Here is a 27,190-nt window from a genome sequence, read left to right as displayed (position 1 = left end):
AAAAATGATTATCAAAGTACAAAGGAGAGCTAAAACAATATATTCAATAGACTAGATAAAAAAATCAGAAGTGTCATATCTCAATGAAGGGCAGGAGCATGTAGCGGAACTATGGCTCAAGTTTAAAGGAACAGTTGATCATGCACTGGATAGGTATAAACCCAATATAACAGTTCATAATGGGAGTGGCCCTCCATGATACACAGTCACTATAAAGAAACTTCTAAAGAAACAGAGATTACTGCGTCATTGGTGTAAAACGAAGCGCAGGGTTATAGACAGAGAGCTGTTGAAAGAAACATATTTGGCTGTCAAGAGAGCAATGTGTGATGCCTTCAATGACTACCTTAGCAGAATATTACCAAATGATATTTCACAAAACTCAAAAAAAGTTTGGTTATATGTAAAGCCTGTTAGTGGAACCAAAGTTAGTGTCGAATCCCAAACGAATGAGAAAGGAAGTGAAATTGAGGGTAGCAAAACAAAAGTTGAAATGCTTAACTCAATTTTCAGATGTTCCTTTACAAAGGAAAATCGAGCAGAATTGACTCAGTTAAATTCTCATACCACTGAAAAGATGGAAGAAATAATTATTATTGTCAGTGGCGTGGAGGAACAGCTGAAATAGTTAAAATTCAACAAAGATCCAGGGCCCAGTGGAATCCCTGTCAGATTCCGCATTTGGGGCTACGCTAGCCCCTCTCTTAGCTATAACCTACCTTAGATCCCTTTAACAAAAACACCGTGCAATGTTCTTGGAAAAAAAGCAAATGTCACACAGGTCTAAAATGAGGGTAGTACAAGTGATCCAAAAAACTAGCGTCCTCAATCCATGACATCGATTTTTTGTAGAATCTTAGAATATATTGTTTCAAACATAATGAGATATGTTGAACACAAGGGCCTCCTCAGTGACAACCAGTGTGGATTCCGAAAACATCGACCATGTGAAACCCAACTTGTATTTTCCTTGCATGACAAATTGAAAGCATCGGATCAAGGCAGTCACGTAGATACAGAATTCCTTAATTCTGAGAAATATTTCATTCAGTATCACACGTATGATAGTTGTCAAAAGTATGCTCGTATGGGGTATCAAGTGAATTTTGTTGCTAGATTGAGGACATTTTGGAAGGGAGGACACAGACTGTTATCTTGGATGGAGAGTTATGGTCAGCTGTAGAAGAAACTTCAGGTGTGCCCCAGAGAAGTGCGCTGGGACCCTTGCTATCCATGCTTTATATTTTATGAGGACAATATTAATAGTAACCTCAGACTTTTTGCAGATGATGCAATTATCCATAATAAAGTATTGTCTGAAAGATGCTGCACAAATATACAGTCAGATCTTGATAAGATTTCAAAGTTGTTCAAAGACTGGCAGCTTGCTTTAAATGTTCAGAATTGTATAATTGCGCACTTCACAAAACGAAAAAAAACGTCGTATCCTAAAACTGTAATAAGTCACTGTTGGAATCGGCCAACTCGTACAAATACTGGGTGTAACACTTTGTAGGGATATGAAATGATTGCAGAGGCTCAGTAATACAGGTGCTAAACTTCGGTTTATTGGCAGAGTTCTGAGGAAGTGCAGTCAGTCAACAAAGGAGACTGCTTACAGTTCACTCATGAGACCAGTTCTAGAATATTTCTCAAGTGTGTGGGACCCTTACTGAACAGGAGTAACAGGGGATATTGAACATACACAGAGACGGGAAGCACGAATTGTCACAGGTTTCTTTTATCTGTGGGAGAGTGTCACAGAGACAGGAAGAACTGAACTGGGAGAATCTTGAAGACAGATGTAAACTATCACGAGAAAATCTATTAAGTTTCCTTTTTTTTCTTTTTTGTGAATGATACTAACATTTCAATAAGTAGCAAGTGAAGTACAAATTTAGAAATAGCTTCTAGTCAAATTTTCATTGACATTAATGAGTGGTTTAAAGCTGAGTCAGTGTTGTTGCGTAAGTAGGTGTGTTCTCACAACACACAGTTAGAAATCGGAAACTAACGGAGTCTGAACTAAAGTTTCTTTTTATTTCTTTCCATATAACAGGTTGTCAAGTAAGAGAATACATAAAAGCGAATCAACAACAAAGAGTAAAAAGGTAGGTATGAGAATCACAGTCGACGGCTCTCTTCTCTGTGACTCCTGTGCAAACTGTGGGGAATAATCTCTGTGGTTGGCGCGAATTTTACGCGTCGGCTGCGATCGACGTGTGCGATAGTCGCCACAGTGTCATTAAACTTCGAGATGACCCACTACATTCAGTTTAGAACCTGTAAGAGATTTCCTTCCAGCATGTGTATAACATATAAAGACATGCAGATCGAAGAGGTTGACAGTATTAAATTTCTGGGATACAATTCTATAATAAATTCAGTTGCGAAGGGCATACAACAGACTTGCTTAAGCGCCTGAACATGTCTGTATCTGCGGTGATAATGAGGCAGATGTAGGAGATATAACTATAAAAACCTTGCATATTTTTCTTACTGTCATTCTGTATGTCATATGGGATCATATTCTAGGACAACTCATCAAACCGAGCAAAAGTTTTTAGGGTGCAATAGCGTGTGATAAGAATCATTTGTGGTGTAAATTCTAGAACATCATGTAGAAACCAGTTCAGAAAGACTGCTTCTCAGTATATTTATTGCTCAATAAAATTTGTTGCAAGTAATACATCTCTATTTCCAACCAATAGCTCAATACATATTATCAGTACTAGGAGTCAGAACAATCTACATAAACACCTAAAATCACTTACCTTCGTCCAAAAAGGGGTCCAATATTCAGGAACATACATTTTCAATAAATTGCCAGCAACCATTAAAAACTTGGTTTCAGATAAAGCACGGTTTAAACAGAGGTTGAAAAGCTTTTTCATAGGCAACTCCTTCTACTCTATAGATGAATATCTTAACAGTGACCGTTACGCCACCTTAAGTAAAAACGTCTGTTATATTTTAGTTTTGACCACACTTGGTCACAACAGTCAAGATTAGGTATTTTGTGTATGATAAAAATTTATTAATAGTGCATAACAATGTTTCATTCTGGCAGTGTGTTAATTCTGTAAATGTTAATTGTTCCAGTTTACTGCATTGTATTCACCTATTTCGACAACCTCCTGACAAATAATTAGGGTAGTAAGTATTATATTAAAATGTTTTATGTTTTCACGTTATACTTTCTGACATGTTCTACATCCACGAAAATCATCTCATTATTTGGGTCTATGGAACAGAAACTGAATCTAATCTAATCTAGAACCACCTTTAAATGATAACTACTACAACCCCCCAAGTATTACTCACATAAGGATCCTGAGGATAAGATTAGAGTAATTACTACATGCTCAGGGACATTCAAACAATCATTCTTCCTGTGCTCCATATGTGAGTGAAACAGGAAGAAAGCCTAATAATTGGTACAATGTGATATACACTGTATACATGTAGATGTAGATCTAGAAAGATATTTTGATTATTTCCATAAAACTTATGAACTGTTACACATTTCATTAAATCTTCTAACGGCAAAATACTCTTTTATCGGAGAATTTTTATCACCAAATAGGATAAATAGGATAAAAGATATGTATGAAATGTAGACAAATTGTAATATTTCCTTTATTTGATTATATATTTATGCACTTCTAATGGATACTTGAAACTAATTTGATGATCAGGAGACAATGTTTTCATATTTGTGACTGATTGTTGATGTGAGCAAAATGAGGAAGTTGTTAAGAGTGTGAGATATTTGGCCATATGATCGTGCAGATGATGTTCTTGTCTGTGTTGATTTGAAGTGTCTAATTTACGTGTTGATAAATTTTAAAAAGTTCCCTTAATAGTGAACATCTTTCCAGAGGACTGGTTGTTATCTTAACTGTTGTTAGTAGAAGTAAATGATAAACTTTGCTTCAAATAATAGTTTAATTAAAAACTTTTCAGTCAAATAAATATAACAGTTTCACAATTCAGTTACATTTGTATGAAAAAATGCACATACTGCATTCAAAATAACTAAATTCTAAACAGCTTCTCAGTTTGGACTGTTTGTACAATTTGTGAGTAAGTCTACAGGATACTTGAACCACCAAAGTGACTCTTGTGTTAGTATATAGTATATTATTGAAATAAAAAACATTTATGTACATCGAATTCTATTCTTCAGTGACACTTGATCTTCAGCAGTATGAGTAACAGAAGTACGTCACATAATGAAAGCTAGTGAAAGGTGTTCGGTTCACTCGTCTGTTTGCTCGTCTGTTTGTAGCCAGTTAAGGTAACTACTGCACTGAAACATATCACGCACTAGTTAGTCATACTACGAAAAGTTCTTCCACGCTACAACTAATATATTATATGGTTAGTACCCTATGAGGGCTATTATGGCACATTTATTTCTTTCAGTAATGCTACAAGCCTTTACTGACAATTGCGGCTCAGAAAGTTGAGCATCCTATTCTTAGACACACTGTTATAAAAATTCTAGTTTATTAAACACAAGACAGAGTTCTTTGTACTAAATATGGTAATATATGAACACAGCAAATAATTCGTGTGCGGAACTCAAACGAGTCCGCCATTGAATCTCTTTAGGAGCTATAAATAGATTAATTATGGCAGTCTTGTAGCTGCTTCAACTAAACTTTCAAATGGCGCTTTCATACTTCTCAACTATAAATCAGATTCTTTAGCGACTACAATACTTATTTCAGTCTATTCTGTTGTGAAAATAAACTTTGAAACATGGATCCTCAACGTAAAGAGACCCTCAGTCTAATTATATGCCACTCATTGTGGCAATACAGACACAAGGCTTAAGTCCTGTCTGTGGAACATCAGACCTGGTTTTGTTTCTGTGCACTGTCTTGGACGCAGGCAGATGTCTGTATTTCTTATCGCCTTTGGAAAACAAGTCAGCTCTTTGTCTCTTCTTCTGCGACAGGTTTCTTCTTCCTCAGTGCAGTTATTATCAGTTCCAGCGTCCACGGTATTACGCAGAGCATCATTTGCACATTCAGAGCGTGGATACATATAGGGTAACTATCCGTAACGTCACGGATGAGCCCTGTGAACAGAAAAAAGTATGAAATAATTTTTATATCCTCCTGAAAGAAAGGCGTACTGGGCCAGCAAGGTATGTAGAAGAGCTTGTGTCAAGTTCAGGAGGTAGGAGAGAGGGACAGACAGAAGTCTTTCTCAGAGTACTCACTCAGTAAGAGCACTGCCCGTGAGAGATAACGTTTTGGGATCGTATTCACGACTGCGACACAGTTTTAATCTGACAGGAAGTTTCTAACTATCACCAAATCTGCTGCACAGTGAACGATTGATTCAGAAGTAACAAGAGTTTGGATGTTTCGAATTTAATACCAGGGATAGATAGTAAATTACATTAAGCAACAAGAGCGGCGTCAAATGAAGTTGACGATAGGGGCAATAATGCAACAAAGTTATTAAGACAAACTACTGAAGTTGTTTAAATACCGACCATTTGAGAAACACTGCTAAATAAATACTGGTGTCGACATTTTTATGCATTACAGCCTCTGCATCCATATTACTCCTGATGTTTTCTGATGTCATATATCTTCTTTCCACTGGATCAGCCTCTTGTATTTTGGACTCTATCAAAAACTTACTTGGTCTGCGTAACACCCGTTCTTGTAGCTGTGTGTCTTACCCATCTTCATTTGACTTGCAGTCACAATTATATCTTCAACTTCACTGTCCCCCCACCCCAATCTCTTTGCTTTGAATTTTTCGTCTTATTTGTCTGTCTATGCAAGTGGTTCCCAACAAGTATTTCTAAACTACCTATTGCGTAACCCTCAGCTACTGAATACATATAGAGGGTGCAGCAAAATGATACCGACACGATTTGAGGGATTGTGAAAGATGAGTTCAGGAGGAAGGTGAGGATAGGAAATCACTTCTGGAAACTTCGTCCAATGACGTTACAGAGTTATACTGAGGTTTTGTCCTAAATAATCATATCATTTAATCAGTAATAATCAAAGAAAGGTAGTCATCTAGTTTAATTTTGGGTGTACTATAAAAATCTAAACTCTGTCTGAAGCAGCCACGGAAGGCTGCGTCATCCATGTTGATATGGAGGGGTATGTGGTCAACGCACTCTCCAGGCTGTTGTCAGTTCTCGTGACCAGAGTCGCTAGTCCTCAATCAAGTAGTTCCTCAACTGACCTCACATGGGTTGAATGCACCCTGCTTGCCAACAAGGTTTGTCAGACCCAGAAAGTCAACTATCCAGGTGCTAACCAAATACGACAGTGCTTAACATCGACGATCTGATGGGAACCCATGTCACCACTGCGGCAAGGCCGTTGGCGTTATACTATGAGAGATCAAAAAGTATCTGGTTGAGGATGTCGCTGCAGCGTATATGGAACGTATCATATCTCTGATGCAGGTGTATAAACACCGACATGTAACAAGGAATTAGTGTGTCGTTCGTGTCTTTCTGATGTGCATGCAGTAAATGCAGAGGTGTGAACTATCGCGTTGTTATTACCAAATGTGTCCAAATAGGACCAGAGTACTGTTATTTTTTCTATGGGTGCCTAAGGAAAAACGCCAGTAGACGTCCATTAGAGAATGAAGAATGTGTATGTGGCAGTATGTCTGTCGAAAAACACGATTGTGGAAAGTGCACCAGGAGGTGAAATTAAGTGATCGTATGTCATTGTTGGCCGGGAGGCCCCACTCGGGGAGTCCGGCCGCCGTATTGCTAGTCCTTTTTAGGTGACGCCACATCGGCGACTTGCGAGTCAATGATGATTAAAGACACACAACACCCAGTCCCCTGACGGGAATCGAACCCGAGCATCCTGCGTGGTCGGCGGTAACGCTACCGCTACGCTACGGAGGCGGACTGCACCATGGGGCGTTGCTGCCTGATAATAACGCATTTCCCCATACTGCCAATGCCATAACGCAGAATGTGACACCAACTCAACTGGGAGACACGTGGGCTGTCGCCCTATAGTTTTGATCTCTCAGCATGTGATTATCACGCCTTCGGTCCTTTTAAAAAATGCCTTGATGTATCCACAGTTCCTGACATATGAGGATGTACTGCAGGCAGTTACAGACTTCTTCACGCAGCAGGACACAATGTTTCACCAAATGGGGTTGTTCAGCCTAGTGCTTTGGCTGTATGAGTGCCTCAGTGCGAACAGCGCCTTTGCCAGACTGGCGTACTGTTTTTGGGCTGTAGAACCTTTGGACGGAAAGTTTCTGATTGCCCCTTATAATTAGTTTAGTTTAGATTTAGTAAAACTAACACTCTATAAAAGGTACTTTGCCTGCAATAATAATCCGTAACTTATTTTTTACGTCACGCAGTATTATTATTGTTGTTGGTACGGCCTTTAGTCTGAAGACTGCTTTGATGCAGCTCTCCAAGCTACACTATCCTATGCAAGGTTATTCATCTCCGAATAACTGATTTAACCTACATCCTTCTAGATCTGCTTACTGTATTTATCTCTTGCTCTTCTCTACGATTTGTAGCCTCCACGCTTACCTCCAGTACTAAACTGGTGATCCCTTGATATCTCAGAATGTGTCCTATCAATCGAACCCATCTCCTTGTCAAGTTCTGCATCAATTTCTTTTTCCCTCAATTATATTTAGAATCTCTTCATTAGTTGTGCAATCTACCCATCTAAACTTCGGCATTTTTCTCTAACACCACATTTCAAAAGCTTCTATTCTCTTTCTGCCTAAACTGTTTATTGTCCATGTTTCACTTCCATACATGTCTACACTCCAGATAAATATCTTCATAAAAGTATTCCTAACACTTAAATCAATAATCGAAGTTAACAAATTTCTCTTCTTCAGAAATACTTTTCTTGCCATTAATAGTCTACATTTTATATCCTCTTTATTTTAACCAGCGTCAGTTATTTTGCTGCCCAAATGACAAAAATCGTCTACTTCTTTAAGTGTCCCGTTCCCTAATCTAATTCCGTCAGCATCACCTTATACATTTCAGTATCTTTGCTTTGCTTTCGTTGGTGTTCATCTTATGTTCTCCTTTCCAGACACTATACATTCAATACAACTGCTCCTTTGCTGTCTCTGACAAAATTATATCTTCGACGAACATCGAAGTTTTTATTTCGGCTCCCTGGACTCTAATTCCTACTCCAGATTTTTCTTTGGATTCCTTTCTGCTTACTCAGTGTACAGACTGAATACCGTCAAATGGTTCAAATAGATCTAAGCACTATGGGACTTAACATCTGAGGTCATCAGTCCCCTAGAATTAGAACTACTTAATGGGAGCAGGACGTCAAACGGGCCGACGTGGAGCAGGAGAGGCATCTCAGGACGTTTTAATTTCCAGTGCTTACACTTTTACAAATAAATTCATAAAACTTTATCAGCATCATCAGGAAGGATTCAGGATTCACACTCATTGCAGTGGAAGTTCGAAACTATAACAAAATAAATTTTTTTACGTGCGAAATTTCTTCATTTTTTCAGTTACTAATGGCTGCATTTGTTGCTATAGTACACGTTTCTTCATAAGTTAGAGAGATTTTTCGATGATTCGATGAATTTTGCACAGCATACACACCATACTTACAGGTTATTTAATTTATGAAAAAAACGAATGAGCTGTTATATTTTAAACTTCATGATTAGAAAAAACACGAATTTTATAGTTATTTACGTAAATTTTTACCACAGTTTTTAATAGGTTTGGAAAATTCTAGAGTTTCATATACCTTTAAGTATGGTTCGTATGCTGTGCAAAATTCGTCGAAGGATCTTTCTTACTTATGAAGAAAAGTATACCTATAGCAACAAATGCTGTCATTAATAAGTGAAAAAATGAAGAAATTTCAGATGTAAAAAAGTTATTTCGTTATTATTTTCGAAGTTCCACTGCTAAGAGTGTGAATTCTGAATCCTTCCTGGTCATGCTGACAAAGTTTCATGAATTTATTTGTAAAAGTACAGACAGTGGAACTTAAAATGTCCTGTGGTGCCTCTCCTGCTCCAAGTCGGCCCGTTTGACCTCCTACCCCCTTAAACCTAACTAACCTCAAGACAACACACACAGCCATGCCCGAGGCAAGATTCGAACATGCGACAGTAGCAGCAGCGCGGTCCGGACTGAAGCGTCTAGAACCGCTCGGCCACAGCGACAGGCTGAATACCATCGAGGATAGGCTATAGCCCCGTGTCACTCTTCTGAACTACTGCTTCCGTTTCATGCCCTTGACTCTTTATATTTGCCATCCGGTTGCTGTAAAAATTGTAAATAGGTTTTCGCTCCCTGTATTTTACGTCTGAAACCTTCAGAATTTCAGAGAGAGTACTCTAGTAGTAACTGGAGGTAGTGGCGGCTTATAGCCATCATTTCGCATTTATCCCCCAGTCAGATCTTTTCTGGCACCGTGATTACTTCTGCTATCGTTCACTTTCAACTATACCAGTTTTCACTATTAATTGTGATACGCCCTGTACACGTAAGCAGCTCCCTTACGAAAAGAAGCGGTCCACAGGAGCCTATGCTGTTGGTACGTACCGATGAGTGGGCCAGTGGACATTCCTATGATGCCGCTGACGGCCATGTAGAGTCCGTAGGCAGAGGGGAAGCGCTCTATGCTGCAGTACTCGGCGAAGACGAGCGAGAAGGTGATGTGGATCCAGCTGCGGAAGAAGCCCAGCACACCCGTGATCACCGCCAGCATCGTGAAGCCGCTCACGTAGATCATCACTGCGGGCACACACGCGCCAATGGTCACGTTTGCTGCCTGCTCAGTCTTCACGACACAAATATTCCCTTACTTTTGAGTACATTGTGGGAGTGAACAGTGATCAATGAGTTACAAATATTTACTATTAAAAACAGTCTTGATCACATTTTATTTGTTACGGTGACCGGTTTCGAGCACTAGTATCGTCATCTTTAAACCAATGAGTAAGAACCTCCTCACTAGTAGTGATTTACCACCAGAAGGAGGTTCTTACTCATTGGTCTGAAGATGACCATAGTAGTGGTCGAAACCGGTCACCGTAATAAATAAATTGTGATCAAATGTTCAAAAGTGAGAGAAATCTTATGGGACTTAACTGCTAAGGTCATAAGTCCCTAAGCTTAAACACTACTTAACCTAAATTATCGTAAGTAGAAACACACACACCCATGCCTGAGGGAGGACTCAAACCTCCGCCGGCACCATGACTGCAGTGCCTGAGACCGCTCGGCTAATACCGCGTGGCAAATAGTGATCAAGACTGTTTTTGATAGTAAGCAAATATATGGGTTCGAGCGATAAAGTCATCAAAATGAAAAATAATAATATTTAAACATTCACTGATTAGTCATCGTACAAGTAAACGATCAAATGTTCTGATGTGTCCAATTACCTGAATGACAATAAATTCAGACGCTATCCGTAAATGCACTTAGATGTTCATGCCTGATTATTTCATTCAAATGATGAACTCATTAAAACTTACTCACACGAAAAATAACTGCCAGTTAGTAACATCCTCAGCACAAGTTTATATGTATTATTATGTTGCTTATAGTGAAAATACATAATTAGGAGACAGTGAAATGTAGCGAAAATCTCCTATTAACACGACAAATTTTATGTAATTGCGGTATTGTAAATAAATGTAAATGGATAAATAGCTGGGCAAGTAGAGGCCAAATAAATACACAGAACTAAAAAGAATACATTAGACTGAGAGGATTAAATAAGAGAGGGTTCTGATGTTGTAATAGAGTGTTGCCGAATAAGCTCAGTCAATACGAGAATTAACTGTGCATTACTGTGAAACGTTTCTGTTGCAACTCTAATAGAACGCAGATTTCATGGATTACGTAACTATCTCGTCATTGTTCACTTATCCCAAACTTAAGTTATAAAATTAAATCCTTTATTAATTTTCTGTACTATTAACTGGACAAAATTTTTATCATAAGTAATATTTTAATTGTGTCTAGCGTAAGCAAGTTTTTGGGTGAACGAAAATACCAACCTCAGTACATAAATGGGTACACATGTGTGTGCAAGAACATTTTCTCAGAACACAACGGCATGGGGCATTGTTTATAATATTGCAGAAGGTTCCACGGAGTTCTATTCTACTAAACCTGGAAGTAATTCCCATCGGGATCGTCACCAGTCAGGTAGAAATTGATGGATTCGACACAAATATTGGTATCTTCCAAAGTCAGTAACGACTGCGACCTCGCCCCACTGTTCGCCGGGCTAGGGATATCTGCTGAACAGTGACAAAGAGATTGTTCGTCCTCGAACAGAATTATCAGTTTTCTAAGTATATGTAATTTTAATCTTTACTTTGCGAGGCTTTTATTTTATATTGTTAATTTATTATTAAAATGGCTTGTACTATATGAAGTCGCTGCAGTCTCTCTAAGGGCAGGATACAATACTTGCCTAATTTTCTTTGTACATCTAATTATGTAACTTCAGTAGTTTTAGCTCAGTCTTTGCACATAATGGCCTACACTTCGCAGTAGTTTGATGTGGTTTGCCTCATATTATCTTATTTTTATTTTGTTTATTGCCATTGTATGTACACCAACTGATCAGATCTTCTGGACATCCCCATTTAATGTGGAATTGACCACTAGATGTGTCGAGAGGCGGGCCTACGAGTATAAAAGGAGGCTGGGGGTGTTGGGTTGTCAGGAGAGAAGCGGTAATAGCAGAATGGATCGGCCTGGTGAGTTCAGTGACTTCGAAGAGGGAGTAGTCACTGGGTTTGTCCTGAGTAGCAGATCCATGAGGGACATTTCAACCCTTCTGAAGCAGTCCAAGTCAACTGATCCTTATGATCTGACTGTGAAATGGAATCGCGAAAGAACTACTACAGCTAAAGCAAGACTAGGCATACCTTAGGTACTGACGAAGAGACACCATCGTTCATTGTCGAGAGTGACTGTAAAGAATAGAACGAAATCACAGGAAGGAATGAGTAGTGAGTTGAAAAGAGCTACCAGCAGTCCAGCTAGCACAGTGACTGTGCGTAGAGGATTAAAAAGAACAGAGTACAGTGTCGAGCAGCTCCTCATAAGCTACAAATTTATGTATAGGGTGGCGCACGAAATGTGTTACCATTTTGTTTTTGAATATAAACTTTATTGTCAACACAATCTGAGAGGAACATATACTACAATGAAGAGCCGTCCATGGAGATTTGTTCTAATTCAGCACATGCTCAATATGTCCACCATTTCGTTTCCTAACTTCCTTCAAACGAACACTGAAGTTAGTGATTACCCTACGGCACATGTCTTCCGTAATTTCACTGCAAGCTTGAAGAATAAGTCTTCTGAGCTCCATTAAATCACCTGGACGTTTCGGGAAAATTTTTTCCTTTAGGTACCCCAAAAGAAAAAAGTCACATGGATTGAGGTCTGGACTATTGGGGGTCAATTTTGTTCGTCACTGAAGCGACCTGGAAACCTGAATGAAATGATCCGCACGTCGGAATGCTCGTGTAAAAACTCCAACACAGTGTTTGCAGTATGTGGCCTTGCTCCATCTTGCATGAACCTCTGCGTGTTGAAGGGAAAGGCAGTAGCAAGAAGCTGTGGAATGAAGCTACTGCGAAGCATGCACAAATAACGCTCGCTGTTCACAGTTTCTTCAAAGAAAAAGGGTCCAATAAGTCCGTGACAAATTGCTGCCCAGGCTGTAATCCTCGGAGCATAATCTTGTCGTTCATGAAGCACTTGTGGGTTTTCAGTGGCCCAAAAGCGTACATTTTGTTTGTTAACCACACCGTCTAAATGAAAAAGCGTCTCGTCTGAAAACCAAACGTTGTTGAGAGTTTCTTCCCTATCCTTCGCCCACTGAGCAAACAGCAGTCTCTGCTGCTTGTGTTCTTCAGTGAGCTTCTGTGCACAGGTCATCTTGTATGGGTACATATGGAGGTCACTTTTTGAGAATGCGTTGAACGGAGCGTCTGGATATTCCCAGTTGCACTGCTGCCTTTCTACACGGGGCTTCTCTGTACAGCAACTCGTATCGATTCAATATTCTCCGGCGAACAAACAGGCTTAGGCCGAGGTCGCTTCGCTTCCAATACTGTTCCTTCCTGTACAAATTTATCGTACAACATGTGGATGGTCTTCTTGCAAGGGACCCATCGTGTGTTAAACTGTTGTCGAAAACCCCTCTGAGTCACAACAAGGCTTTTCGTTTCATGAAAAAGTAACACAACTGCCGATCGTTGATGTGTCGTCAGTCTTCCATTGTCAGCCGTTGCTGCTGACTAGTCTCCTAGCGGCAGTTTCGTGAATTACACGTCATTTCGTAACTCATTTGTTTTTCCAAGCTCTGCTGGTACTGCTGTAGAGATCCCAGCGGGATATCTAATGTGCGCCGTAAATTGTGAAAGAAACAATTGGTAACACATTTCATGTGCCACCCTGTAGTTAGCGCTAAGCGATGTTTGAGAGGGTGTAAAGAGGGACCGCTGTACAGTGGATGACTGAAAACAAGTTATTTGGAGTGATTCACCTTGCTATATCTTGTGGTAATGCGATCGGAGCGTTACGATTTGGCGAATGCTTAGAGAACATTACCCGCCATCATGTGTAGTGCCAACAATGAATACGGAGCAGGTAGTGTCACGATATGGGAGTTTCTGTTGGTTAGGGTGTGGTTCATTGCACTTAAGCAGACGGTGAATGCGGTAGGTCATGGCCACATTTTACAGCACTGTGTATTGCGTACAGTAGAGGAACATTTCCGAGACAATATGTTTAGCAACATAACAATGCTCCCTGACACGAGTCACAGCTCTGGCGCAGTGATTTTTGGACAATAACATTCCTGACATGGATTGGCCTGTCGAGAGTCCCGTCCTGAACCCAAAAGAAGCACCTTTAGGATGAGTTGGAATGTGGACTTCGCTCCAGACCTCAGTGTCCAACATCACGATCTTCTGTGGTCTTGGCTCTTGAAGTAGAATGGGCCGCCATCCTCCACAGGCATTCGGACACGTGTACCCAGCACAGCTGCGCCTGTCATAATGACGAAGGGAGAACGCACCCATATGTCATCTACATATACATCTACATGGTTACTCTGCAATTCACACTTAAGTGCCTGGCAGAGGGGTCATGGAATCATTTTCATACTAAGTCTCTACCATTCTACTCTCGAATGGAGCGTGGGAAAAAGGAACAACTAAATTTTTCCGTTAGAGCTCTGATTGCTCTTATTTCATTATGATGATCATTTCTCCCTACGTATTTTCGCATTCGGAAGAGAAAGTTGGTGACTGAAATTTCGAAAATAGATCTCACTGCAAAGAAAACCGCCTTTGTTTCAGTGACTGCCAGCCCGAATTATATCAGTGACACTCTCACCTCTACTGCGCAATAACACGAAACGAGCTGCCCTTCTTTGCACTTTTTCGATGGCCTCCGTCAATCCTACCTGGTAAGGATCCCATACCGCGCAGCAATATTCCAGCAGAGGACGGACAAGTGTAATGTAGGCTGTCTCTTTAGTGGGTTTGTCGCATCTTCTAAGGGTTCTGCCAACAAAGCGCAGTCTTTGTTTCGCCTTCCCCACAGTATTATCTATGTGGTCTTTCAATTTAAGTTGCTCGTAATTGTAATTCCTAGGTATTTAGGCGAACTGACAGCTCTTAGATTTGTGCGATTTATCGTATACCCAAAATTTATCGGATTTCTTTTAGTACCCATGTGGATGACCTCACATTTTTCTTTGTTTAGTGCCAATTGCCACTTTTCGCACCATTCAGAAATTCTCTCTAGATCATTTTGTAATTGGAACTGGTCGTCTGATGATTTTACTAGACGTTAAATTACAGCGTCATCTGCAAACAATCTAAGGGGGCTGCTCAGATTATCATTTAGTTTAATGTCCCATAATACACTGAGATGACAAAAGTCATGGGCTACCTCATAATATCGTGTTTGACGTCGTTTATTCCCGTACTGCTGAAAATCGACGTGGCATTGACCCAACAAGTCGCTGAAAGTCCCCTGCAGAAATATTTATTAAGCCATGTTGCCACTGCAGCCGTCCGTATTTGGTAATGTATTGTCCATGCAGGATTCTGTGCACGACCTGACCTCCCGATTGTGTCCTATAAATGTTTGATAGGAGATGGGAGTCATGTCGGCTGATCTGGGTGGCCAATCATTCGCTCGGATTGTCCAGAATGTTCTTCAGACCAACTGGGAACAATTGTGGCCAAGCGACATGCGTATTGTCATTCATGACAATTCCATTCTTGTTTGGACACAAAGTCCACGAAAGGTTTCAAATCATATCGAAGAGGTTCAGCTGGACCAGAAGAGCGAGTCCATTCCACGTAATCACAACCCACGCCGTTATGGAGCCATCAGTAGCTTGTCTTATTGATAATCTGGGTCCATGAGTTCGTGGGGTTTGTGCCACATTCGAACCTTACCATCACCTCTTACCAACTGAAATCGTGGTTCATCTGACCATGTCACCGTTTTCCGGTCATGTAGGGTGCAACCGATAAGGTCACGATTACAGGGGAGGCGCTGCAGGAGATGTCATGCTTTTAGCAAACGCATTGGCGTCGCTCGTCTACCGCCATAGCCCATTAACGCCAAAATTCTTCGCACTGTCCTAACGGATACCGTTGTCGTACGTCCCACACTGATTTCCGCGGTTATTTCACGCAGTGTTGATTGTTTGTTAGCACTGGTAACTCTACAGAAACACCGCTACTCTCGGTCGTTAAGTGAAGAATGTCGGTCACTGTGTTGTCCGTTCAATGTGTCATGCGTTTAGTTCTAACTGCCATTCCGCGTTCACAGTTAATTCCCGTCTTGCGTCCATAATCACGTCGGAAAACGTTTCACATGAAACACTTGAGTACAAACGACAGCTCGGCAAACACACAGCTCTTTTATACACTACTGGCCATTAAAATTGCTACACCACGAAGATGATGTGCTACAGACGCGAAAATTAACCGAGAGGAAGAAGATGCTGTGATATGCAAATGATTAGCTTTGCAGAGCATTCACACAAGGTTGGCGCCGGTGGCGACATCAACAACGTGCTGACATGAGGAAAGTTTCCAACCGATTTCTCATATACAAACCGCAGTTGACCGGGGTTACCTGGTGAAACGTTGTTGTGATGCCTCGTGTAAGGAGAAGAAGTGCGTACCATCACGTTTCCGACTTTGATAAAGGTCGGATTGTAGCCTATCGCGACTGCGGTTTATCATATCGCGACATTGCTGCTCGCTTTGATCGAGATCCAAAGACTGTTAGCAGAGTATGGATTCGTTGGGTTCAGGAGGGTAATACCGAACGCCGTGCTGGATCCCAACGGCCTCGCATCACTAGCAGTCGAAATGACAGGTATCTTATCCGCGTGGCTGTAACGGATCGTGCAGCCACGTCTCGATCCCCGAGTTAACAGATGGGGACGTTTGCAAGACAACAACCATCTGCGCGAACAGTTTGACTACGTTTGCAGCAGCATGGACTATCAGCTCGGTTACCCTTGACGCTACATCTCAGATGCCTGCGATGGTGTACTCAACGACGAACCTGGATGTACTTATGGCAAAACGTTATTTTTTCGGATCAATCCAGGATCTGTTTACAGCATCATGATGGTCGCATCTGTGTTTGGCGACATCGCGGTGAACGCACATTTGAAGCGTGTATTCGTCATCGCCATACTGGCGTATCACCCGGCGTGATGGTATGAGGTGCCGTTGGTTACACGTCTTAGTCACCTCTCGTTCGCATTGACGGCACTTTGAACAGTGGATGTTACATTTCAGATGTGTTACTACCCGTGGGTCTACCCTCATTCGATCCCTGCGAAACCCTACATTTCAGCAGGATAATGCACAACCGCATGTTGCTGGTCCTGTATGGGCCTTTCTGGATGCAGAAAATGTTCGACTGTTGCCCTGGCCAGCACATTCTCCAGATCTCTCACCAACAGAAAACGTCTGGTCAATGGTGGCCGAGCAACTGGCTCGTCACAATACGCCAGTCACTACTCTTGATGAACTGTGATATCGTGTTGAAGCTGCATGGGCAGCTGTACCTGTACGCGCCATCCAAGCACTGTTTGACTAAATGCTCAGGTGTATCAAAGCGGTTATTACGGCCAGAGGTGGTGGTTTTGGGTACTCATTTCTCAGAATCTATGCACCCAAATTGCGTGAAAATGTAATGACATGTCAGTTCTAGTATAATATATTTGTCCAAAGAATACCCGTTTATTATATTCATTTCTTCTTGGTGTAGCAGTTTTAATGGCCAGTAGAGTACCTAGTGTACGCGATGCTACCGGCATTCGCATATGTCCGTATCGCTATCCGGTGACATTTGTGACCTCACTGTGCGTGTGCCGGGATACTCGTGGCGAGTAGGTTTGACGGCACTTTGAACAGTGGACGTTACATTTCAGATGTGTTACGACCCGTGGCTCTACCCTTCATTCGATCCCTGCTAAACCCTACATTTCAGCAGGATAATGCGCGACCGCAAGTTGCAGGTCCTGTACGGGCCTTTCGTATTGACCTGTGCGGGCGATGACGATGCAGGCGGAGCCGATGAGGAAGACGGCGCGGCTGGAGAGGCGGTAGCGCGGGCAGGCGCCCTGCAGCGAGAAGGCGACGCGGCCCAGCACGTCGCAAGCGGCGCCCACCGTGAGGCAGGCGGCGGCGCCGCGAGCGCCTAGCGCCTGGCCCTGCCCCGCCGCCGACGCCAGGAACAGCGGCAGCAGCGTCGAGAACGTGAAGTCCGAGTAGAACGCCAGCGACACGCCCAGGTTGAGGTTCGTGTACACCGGGTCGCGCAGCAGGCCCAGGTCCAGGAAGTCGTGCACCGACCGCCACAGGCGCCTGTCGGTCATACAAAATGAAACTGGTATAGGCATGCATATTCAAATACAGAAATATGCAAACAGGTATAATACACGCTGCGGTCGGCAACACCTATGTAAGACCACAAGTGTTTGGCGCACTTGTTAGATCGGTTACTGCTGCTACAATAGCAGGTTATCAAGATTTAAGTGAGTATGAACGTGAAGCTGCGCATGAGTGATGGGACACAGCATCTCTGAGGAAGCGATGAAGTGGGGAATTTTCCGTACGCCCATTTCACTAGTTTACAGTGAATATCAGGAGTCCGGTAGAACATCAAATCTCCGACATCGCTGCGGCTGGAAAAAGATCCTGAAAGAAGGGGACCAACGACGACTTAAGAGAATCGTTCAATGTGACAGCAGAGCAACCTTCCGAAAATTGCTTCAAATTTCAATGCTGGGCCATCAACAAGTGTCAGCGTGCAAACGATTCAACGAAACATCATCGATATGGGCTTTCGGAGCAGACGCCATACTCCTGTACCCTGGATGACTGCACGACACAAAGCTTTACGCCTCGCCTGAGCTCGTCAACAGCGAAGCTGGACTGTTGTATCGAGCGGGTGGACGTGTACGGGTTTGGAGACAACTTCATGAATGCAGCAGTGGACTGTTCAAGCTGGTAGAGGCTCGGTAATGGTATGGGGCATGAGCAGTTGGTGTGATATGGGATCCCTGATACGTCTAGATACGACTCTGACAGGTGACAGGTACGTAAGTATCCTGTCTGATCACCTGCATCCATTCATGTCCATTGTGCATTCCGATGCACTTGGGCAATTCCTGCAGGACAATGCGATACCCCACATCTCGAGTTGCTACAGAGTGGCTGCAGGAACACTCTTCTGAGCTTAAACACTTCCGTTGGCTACATTAGTCCCCCGACATTGACATTACTGAGCATATCTGGGATATCTTGCAATGTGGTGTTCAGAAGAGATCTCCACCCCCTCGCACCCCTGCAGGATTCATGGTGTCAGCTCCCTCCAGCACCACTTCAGACATTAAACGAATCCATGTCACGTCGTGTTGCCGCACTTCTGCGTGCTCGCGAGGGCCCTAACGGTATTAGAAAGGTGTACCAGTTTCTTTGGCTCTTCAGTGTATTTACTAAATACTGTTACGATTCCGGGGCAATGTCAATACGAGCCAGAACTTTCTTATACTGTTTTGTATTTAAAAAATAGTTAACCACGCTTTGCTTCATAGCTTTTATGTGATTCACAAATATCACCTTCAATCTGGTGTTAAAATATACTTGTTTATTATATACTAGAATTAAAGTTGTCCACCTCCTCGTACTCTTACGGATTTGTATACAGCCCTGCAGGACTAATGGCGTCAGTTCCCTCCAGCACTAATTCAGACGTCCACAGCTCGTGGTCTAGTGGCTAGTGTTGCTGCGTCTGGATCACGAGGTCCCGAGTTCGATTCCCGGCCGTGCTGGGTATTTTCTCTGCCCGGGGACTGGGTGTTTGTGTTGTCCTCATCATTTCATCATCATCATTCGTGACAATGTTTAAATCGGGCTGAGTAAAGAAACTGGACTGTGTGAAAAAATTGGGACTTTGTGTGGACGCTGATGACTGCACAGTTGAGCGCCCAACAAAACCAGATATCATCAAAAACAACTTCAGACATTAGTCGAGTCCAAGCCACATGGTGTTGCGGCACTTCTACGTACTCGCGGGGGCCCTACACGATATTACGTATGAGTACCAGTTTCTTTCGCTCTTCAGTGTAGTCATGTGAGCATAGTTGTAGTGTGCAAGCCACCTCACATTGAGGTGGACGGGGCTTAGGTATCAATACTACTGCCTCCCTCTCTCCCCCTTTCCATTTCCCTTACGAATTGTGTGTGGGAAGCATTGTCGAGGTGAAGCGTTACTCTTATAAGCTCCATTTCAACCATTTGTATGGCAGTAATATTAGGGTGTCCCTATAATGATTGTCGTGGTACTCTGCGCATAACAAGAATTTTTCTATGCCTGTAGTCATGAAATAATGACCATTGGCTATGACAATGGACCCATCTATGTTTTATTTTAATGTGCCACACTTCCAATTTCCTGCCCGTACACTTCCATGAGTGTATGATTCTATGAAGTTTGAATTTAATGAGATACAGAAAGGTGAGGGACTAGCAAAAGATACAGTATAGTGGGATTTGTCAAAGTATAACCTGTGGGAATGCTAAGCAAAGAGATTGCCTGTACGCTTCAGAAAATTTCGATAGAGATGAGGATAGAGGGTGTCAGGTGGCTGCAGCCAATACGAGAGTTTCCCTCCGGACAGTTCGAACAAGGAGACATTGCCTCCGGAGGTCCATCATGCTGGGCCACTGCTACATGAACTGGACCGAGATGTGGACGCTGCTGCCCTTCGGGATATAAAAGGTATAATACTGAGTTATATCATCGTAGGTAACGTTAGAAGAGCGCCGTTTAGAGTCAGTTTATCCAGGGAAGTGTGAGAACACTTTTGACGGTCTCAAGTAACTGGGAAATCGTGTTCATGACCGATGAGCTTCAGTGCTCGCCATCACCTCCGCACTCACAGCGCGCTAGCTTGCGAGAGAGGAATGTGAGCGACACACGACCATGGCTGCAGCATCGGCCAGTCTGAGTGCTGTTTTTAGGTGGTTTCCAACCGCAAGTAAGGACGCCGCCTCCAGGCTGCGTGTGTACGTCACAGGCCAAAATACTACGAGACCAGCCGAAGAGAAGAACGAAGAACTGCCATCTTCAAAGTGCCTGTCCCTTTTTTGCCATCTTTCCAACGTCCGCTACATTCTGGTGTGTTAGACAGGCTTCCCCGACCTCATCCGAACCCAGGACACCCCAAATGGGAGTTGAGTGCCTCCTGACAAATAACAATACGGCTCCAACCACCCAGTTGCGTTCATTCCTATACGCCGCCCGCTACACTACTGTCACTCTAATCCTTCCATTGTTTCTGGCTGTAACAGCTTCTCTTTCCCCTTCCCTGTAGCCATCTATGGCAATACTAATGTGATTATACTTTCATCACTTCAATGTAAGATTCTGACGCCCTCTTGAAATACTGACACACGAAGAAGCGACAGCTACAATAATCCGTGTGACACTAGGCTCTTTTCCTTGCCGTAAACTGAAACGAACACTCTGTCAACAGGGTAGGTCTCATCAAATGCTCAGATTAATCTGAAAATCACCGCTGGATACTCAATAGAAGCACCCAAAGGGCGAAACTGGCAGAATGGCGCTTCCGTCTGTCATTCACAGTCAACAGTCGCGGTACTGTACTGACGTGGATTTTACAAAAAAAGGAGCCTATACAGCAATAAATCGCAGCAGTAACAAAAATAAGATGTCAAATTTGTCACATTAAAGATTTCCTGAGGACCCTTAAAGGTATGAAATATCAAATTACAAGAATGTTTAGTTACAATTGTAGCCTACATATATTTAGTGAAGTTTAAACATTTACCTTTAGGACCACGAAATGGCTAGTAAATGAGCAGGACAAGCAACCTCTGGCAAAAGGACTTCATACGCCATGAAAGTGAAGTGAAGTTGTTTCGCTACACTGCTAGCCAAAGCAGTTTAGGAACGCCATTATAGCTTTGGATGAAGAGAGAACGGTCACAGGGCAAAAGCCATTAACGTTCAAATGGCTCTGAGCACTATGGGACTTAATTTCTGACGTCATCAGTCCCCTAGAACTTAGAACTACTTAAACCTAACTAACCTAAGGACATCACAAACATCCATGCCCGAGGCAGTATTCGAACCTGCGACCGTAGCACCTAGAACCGCTCGGCCACTCCGGCCGGCTAAGCACACAGCAGAAACCAGTTCTACAACTGTTACTACTTCAGATCCAGAAATATTGGACCTATAAACATCAGAACCATCAACAGTGACGTCTCTAGAAGATGAAGTAATTGCACCATACGAAATTATTCACATATTGGAAAATCGAGTGAAGTGTGAGTGCGTTCAAATCATCAGACTCCTCGAAAAATTATTAAGTGACAAAGAAAGTGCCTACCATAATGTGAATAACGTAACCATGGAAATATCTTAGAAAATAAGTCAAGAAAGACAAGCAAAGTTTAAATAATACTGAATTCAAATTCCCGTTGACGGGGAAACTGGGGGGAAATGGAAAGACTAAAATAAGCTGCAAAGTATTTCTTTCCAGATATATTGCAGATTATTTCATTTCATTTTTGAGCTTTAACTCTGCATTTACACTCCTGGAAATTGAAATAGGAACACCTTGAATTCATTGTCCCAGGAAGGGGAAACTTTATTGACACATTCCTGGGGTCAGATACATCACATGATCACACTGACAGAACCACAGGCACATAGACACAGGCAACAGAGCATGCACCATGTCGGCACTAGTACAGTGTATATCCACCTTTCGCAGCAATGCAGGCTGCTATTCTCCCATGGAGACGATCGTAGAGATGCTGGATGTAGTCCTGTGGAACGGCTTGCCATGCCATTTCCACCTGGCGCCTCAGTTGGACCAGCATTCGTGCTGCACGTGCAGACCGCGTGAGACGACGCTTCATCCAGTCCCAAACATGCTTAATGGGGGACAGATCCGGAGATCTTGCTGGCATGGGGTAGTTGACTTACACCTTCTAGAGCACGTTGGGTGGCACGGGATACATGCGGACGTGCATTGTCCTGTTGGAACAGCAAGTTCCCTTGCCGGTCTAGGAATGGTAGAACGATGGGTTCGATGACGGTTTGGATGTACCGTGCACTATTCAGTGTCCCCTCGACGATCACCAGAGGTGTACGGCCAGTGTAGGAGATCGCTCCCCACACCATGATGCCGGGTGTTGGCCCTGTGTGCCTCGGTCGTATACAGTCCTGATTGTGGCGCTCACCTGCACGGCGCCAAACACGCATACGACCATCATTGGCACCAAGGCAGAAGCGACTCTCATCGCTGAAGACGACACGTCTCCATTCGCCCCCCATTCACGCCTGTCGCGACACCATTGGAGGCGGGCTGCACGATGTTGTGGCGTGAGCGGAAGACGGCCTAACGGTGTGCGGGACCGTAGCCCAGCTTCATGGAGACGGTTGCGAATGGTCCTCGCCGATACCCCAGGAGCAACAGTGTCCCTAATTTGCTGGGAAGTGGCGGTGCGGTCCCCTACGACACTGCGTAGGATCCTACGGTCTTGGCGTGCATCCGTGCGTCGCTGCGGTCCGGTCCCAGGTCGACGGGCACGTGCACCTTCCGCCGACCACTGGCGACAACATCGATGTACTGTGGAGACCTCACGCCCCACGTGTTGAGCAATTCGGCGGTACGTCCACCCGGCCTCCCACATGCCCACTATACGCCCTTGCTCAAAGTCCGTCAACTGCACATACGGTTCACGTCCACGCTGTCGCGGCATGCTACCAGTGTTAAAGACTGCGATGGAGCTCCGTATGCCACGGCAAACGGGCTGACACTGACGGCGGCGGTGCACAAATGCTGCGCAGCTAGCGCCATTCGACGGCCAACACCGCGGTTCCTGGTGTGTCCGCTGTGCCGTGCGTGTGATCATTGCTTGTACAGCCCTCTCGCAGTGTCCGGAGCAAGTATGGTGGGTCTGACACAATGGTGTCAATGTGTTCTTTTTTCCATTTCCAGGAGTGTATATTAGTATCATTCCTACCTTTTGATGTTTCAGTAACTCTTCGGAAGCAAGAATGTAGTAGCCATTTCTTAAATTACGTAGAAAAAGAAGTAGAAAAAATTTCTTACAGCAAACACGACGTTGAGATGACCGACTTTTTCGCGACCTGGGGTGGTCGTGTCGCTCTAGATGTGACTGAGTGTCGCGACTGTTCATACAAGACTGTGGTGCAGTTTCCTCTGATAGTGCCCACTCTACCCCTGCCCCCTTCCAGCCTCCCCCCCCCCCCCCCCCTCTCGTTCCCAAGCCAACCCCGACAACTCTTTTTTTTTTATGGGATACGTTACTCCAGACGGAATATTTTCTTAGTTTCTGAGAAGGAATAGTGGGAAGCAAAGAGCCGTGGAGCTACGTGGACACACAGAAGAGCTGTCACGGGTAAGTAAGGCGTGCCGCTGGCGGAGTCCTTACCTACAGGAGAAGCGGCGCGGCGACATCGGGTGGCCGCTGGCGTCCGCGGTGGGCACCATGACGGCCACGGCGCCAACACTCACCACGGACACCTGGGAGGCCGTTCTGCGCAGGCGCGCACCGCCGTCCCCTGCTGCCGCCTCTGCGTCCTCCGCCACCCGGTCCTGCGGACAAAACACGAGCAAGTCGCAATCACGTCACTACTCTCCACTTATCATAAATGGTTGCGGGAAATAAACAAAGGCAACAACGACGAATGGCTTGGTTCAAATGGCTCTGAACACTATGGGACTTAACATCTGAGGTCATCAGTCCCCTTGAACTTAGACCTACTTAAACCTAACTAACCTAAGGACATCACACACATCCATGCCCGAGGCAGCATTCGAACCTGCTACCTTAGCGGTTGCGCGGTTCCAGACTGAAGCGCCTAGAACCTCTCGGCCACACCGGCCGGCAACTACGAATGGCGTTCAAATACTAATGCAACACATTCCTTTTCTCGGCCTATTTCGTTTGAAAAAATACAGAATTTGCTGTGGAACTTGGTAGAATATTCTCACTTCAATTCCAATGGTTTCATCAAGTTCTAGTAGGCAGTAGGTGGCGCCACTATTCGTACCCTTCAAAACGGCGTCTGTAACGGAGCTGCGTTCCAAGCAGAGCACTGTCATTGAGTTTCTTTTGGTGGAAAACCATGGAATCTCAGGCATTCAGAGACGCTTACAGAATGTGTGCGAAGACCTGGCGGTGAACGAAAACACAGAGTCCTTGAGCGAGGCGTACATGTGTGACTCCTGCTGTGGTGTAACGGGGGACACTGTCATTCGAGGTGATCGACGGATCACACTCGAAAACTTCGCTTCTCAACTGGACGTCTCTGTTGGTAATGCTGACACACTCATCGACCAGCCGAGGTACTCAAAGTTGAGTGCCCGCTGCATTCCTTGCCATCTAATACAAGACCATAAAGAACAACGATTCTAACGCAATGAAGGACACACTCCGCAGGAAGCAGTACGTGGATGATGAGGAAGTTACTGGTGCAGCAAGACGTTGGCTCCGACGTAGACCAGCAGAGTGGTACACTATACTGGCCTCCCAGTGAGGTGGCGTAAGGTCGTCACATTTAACGGAGATTACATTGATGAAAAATGGAAGTGAGCGTTTGGCGTCTTTGGCCAGGAGGCCCCTTGCGGGGCAAGTCCGACCATCTCGGTGCAGGTCTTATTACATTCGTCGCCACACTGGGCGACCTGTGCGCCGGATGGGGATGAAATGGTGATGAAGACAGCTCAACACCCAGTCCCTGACCGGAAAAAAATCCCCGACCCAGCCGGGAATCGAACTCGGGCCCGTAAGACGGCAATCCGTCACGCTGACCACTTTTCTTTTCAATCTCATTTTTTTCGTTGTCGTTCGTTTTATCTGCTCGTGGCGGACGTCGCAAGACACCCGTTTCAGTTCGTCGTTGATCCATGAACTCAGTTTATTTTATTACAGAGGGCAGCTAACCCTATGACCGAACACGCTGAGTTACCGTGCCGGCGAAAATGATGATGAATGACATACAAAAGCCAGTCATCTCGAGGCAGAGAAAATCCCTGCCCCCGCCGGGAATCGAACCCGGGACCCAAATTTTTAAAATTTTTGTTCGTTTTCGTTCTTTGCATCAGCTCAGTGCGGACGTCGCTAGACACTCGTTTCAGTTCGTTGAGGATCCATTAACTCAGTTTTTTTATTACAGAGGGCAGCTAACCCTCTGACCGAACACGCTGAGTTACCGTGCCGGCGACCACTCAGCTATCGGGGCGGACATTATGTTGATTATGGAAAAATACGTTCATAATTCATCCCCAGAAGGCATCCCGATAAGAGCGGGTAACACGGCCTCTAGAGTTGATAGTGTCCTCAATTTGGGGAGACAGAGAGTCAAAAACAAAAACTTCCTTCCACCTGGAGCTGCTCATGCCTCATTAGATCTAAAGAGCGTCCAAATTTCGGGACTGTTGACTGCTGAAGTCTATGGCTGTTCTAAACAGTCCTAGATATTTTCTGTGAGATTAAAACCGAGTGATTTAGCTAGGAAATCCTGATGCACAGGGTGGCTGAAGAATGTAGGCAGGCCTGTGAATCTGGCTGTTGTTATCTTGGAAGACAGGAGTGTCCACAGCACACCTCATCATGCAGGTGTAGAAGGAAGCACAATACTTGGTCACTGAGAAAGATGAAATAAACATCCTCGTTCATGTTCACAACAACCTAAATGAGTAGGCGCATTTCAGGGTACGAAAAAAAGCCCCCAAAAAAAGTCTCATACCAATCTCCGGCCATACCTACATCCTCCACATTCTTCGGGTCTAAGACCTCATTGGACCATTGGTGCATTCGACGCCAATCATCATTCGAAAAGTGGCAAAATGTATACTTGTCGGAAAAACGCCACATGCCTCCAGTGAAGTGCTGTGCGGTTTCTGAGAGATCTGGCCGACTTATGATGATAGCTATGGGCGTCTGCAATGTACTCGACTTTAATACCGACTGCATGCAGATGGTATTCCAATTTTCGGACGGAATCTAGATCAGGTGGACTTGCAGTCAGTAACAGCACCAATTCCCATCGAGTTTGAAGCCGATCGTCATTGACGAGAGGCGACATTCGTGTACAGTCCCTGTCAGTTAAGATATAAAGGAAATGCTTCCGTTCGATGGCCGTAGAGTCCAAAATCGGTATACCAATCAGGCAAAATCGTCGTGAGCACTGATGCAATCATGCGATAAGCGCACCAGATTGAAGACACCCATTTGGTAAAACACCGTGACCTGCTGCGTGAAGAAACCCGTAACTCTCGGCAGGAATCGCTGACCTTTCAAGGCCTTTTTTAAACGACCGAAGGCGAGATAATCGCGTGGGGAGAGATGAAGACTATAGGGCGGATCCTCGAGTGTCTTCCACTTGACTGTGGCTGACCTCCTAGACTGACCGGTGTCTTGTGTCGAATCATGAACAGCACGGAACTTTGTGCTCCACTCCACAACGGTGGTTTTTGACCGACATGGTGCCCCATACACATTATCCATTCTCCACTGGATGTCTATCGGTGTTTGTCCTTCAGGAACCAAG

At 44.0% G+C, this 27,190-nt stretch overlaps 1 protein-coding gene across 7 annotated transcripts in view; it reads right to left on the bottom strand.

The window, feature by feature from the left end:
* Nucleotides 1-3,929: 3,929 nt before the first annotated feature.
* Nucleotides 3,930-27,190, bottom strand: part of LOC126354343 (uncharacterized) — a 322,836-nt gene continuing 299,575 nt past the window's right edge. For all 7 annotated transcript variants that reach the window (XM_050003914.1, XM_050003916.1, XM_050003915.1 and 4 more), the window contains 4 exons: nucleotides 24,067-24,230; nucleotides 17,612-17,934; nucleotides 9,587-9,778; nucleotides 3,930-5,089 (listed from right to left, as the gene is read on the bottom strand). In XM_050003914.1, the coding sequence (XP_049859871.1) occupies nucleotides 4,938-5,089; nucleotides 9,587-9,778; nucleotides 17,612-17,934; nucleotides 24,067-24,230 (831 nt within the window). In that variant the 3' untranslated portion in view covers nucleotides 3,930-4,937. The remainder of the gene's footprint in view (nucleotides 5,090-9,586; nucleotides 9,779-17,611; nucleotides 17,935-24,066; nucleotides 24,231-27,190) is intronic.

The sequence above is a fragment of the Schistocerca gregaria genome, chromosome 3, assembly GCF_023897955.1.
Source record: "Schistocerca gregaria isolate iqSchGreg1 chromosome 3, iqSchGreg1.2, whole genome shotgun sequence".
Taxonomy (NCBI): domain Eukaryota; kingdom Metazoa; phylum Arthropoda; class Insecta; order Orthoptera; family Acrididae; genus Schistocerca; species Schistocerca gregaria.
This window is presented reverse-complemented; position numbering and strand designations above follow the sequence as displayed.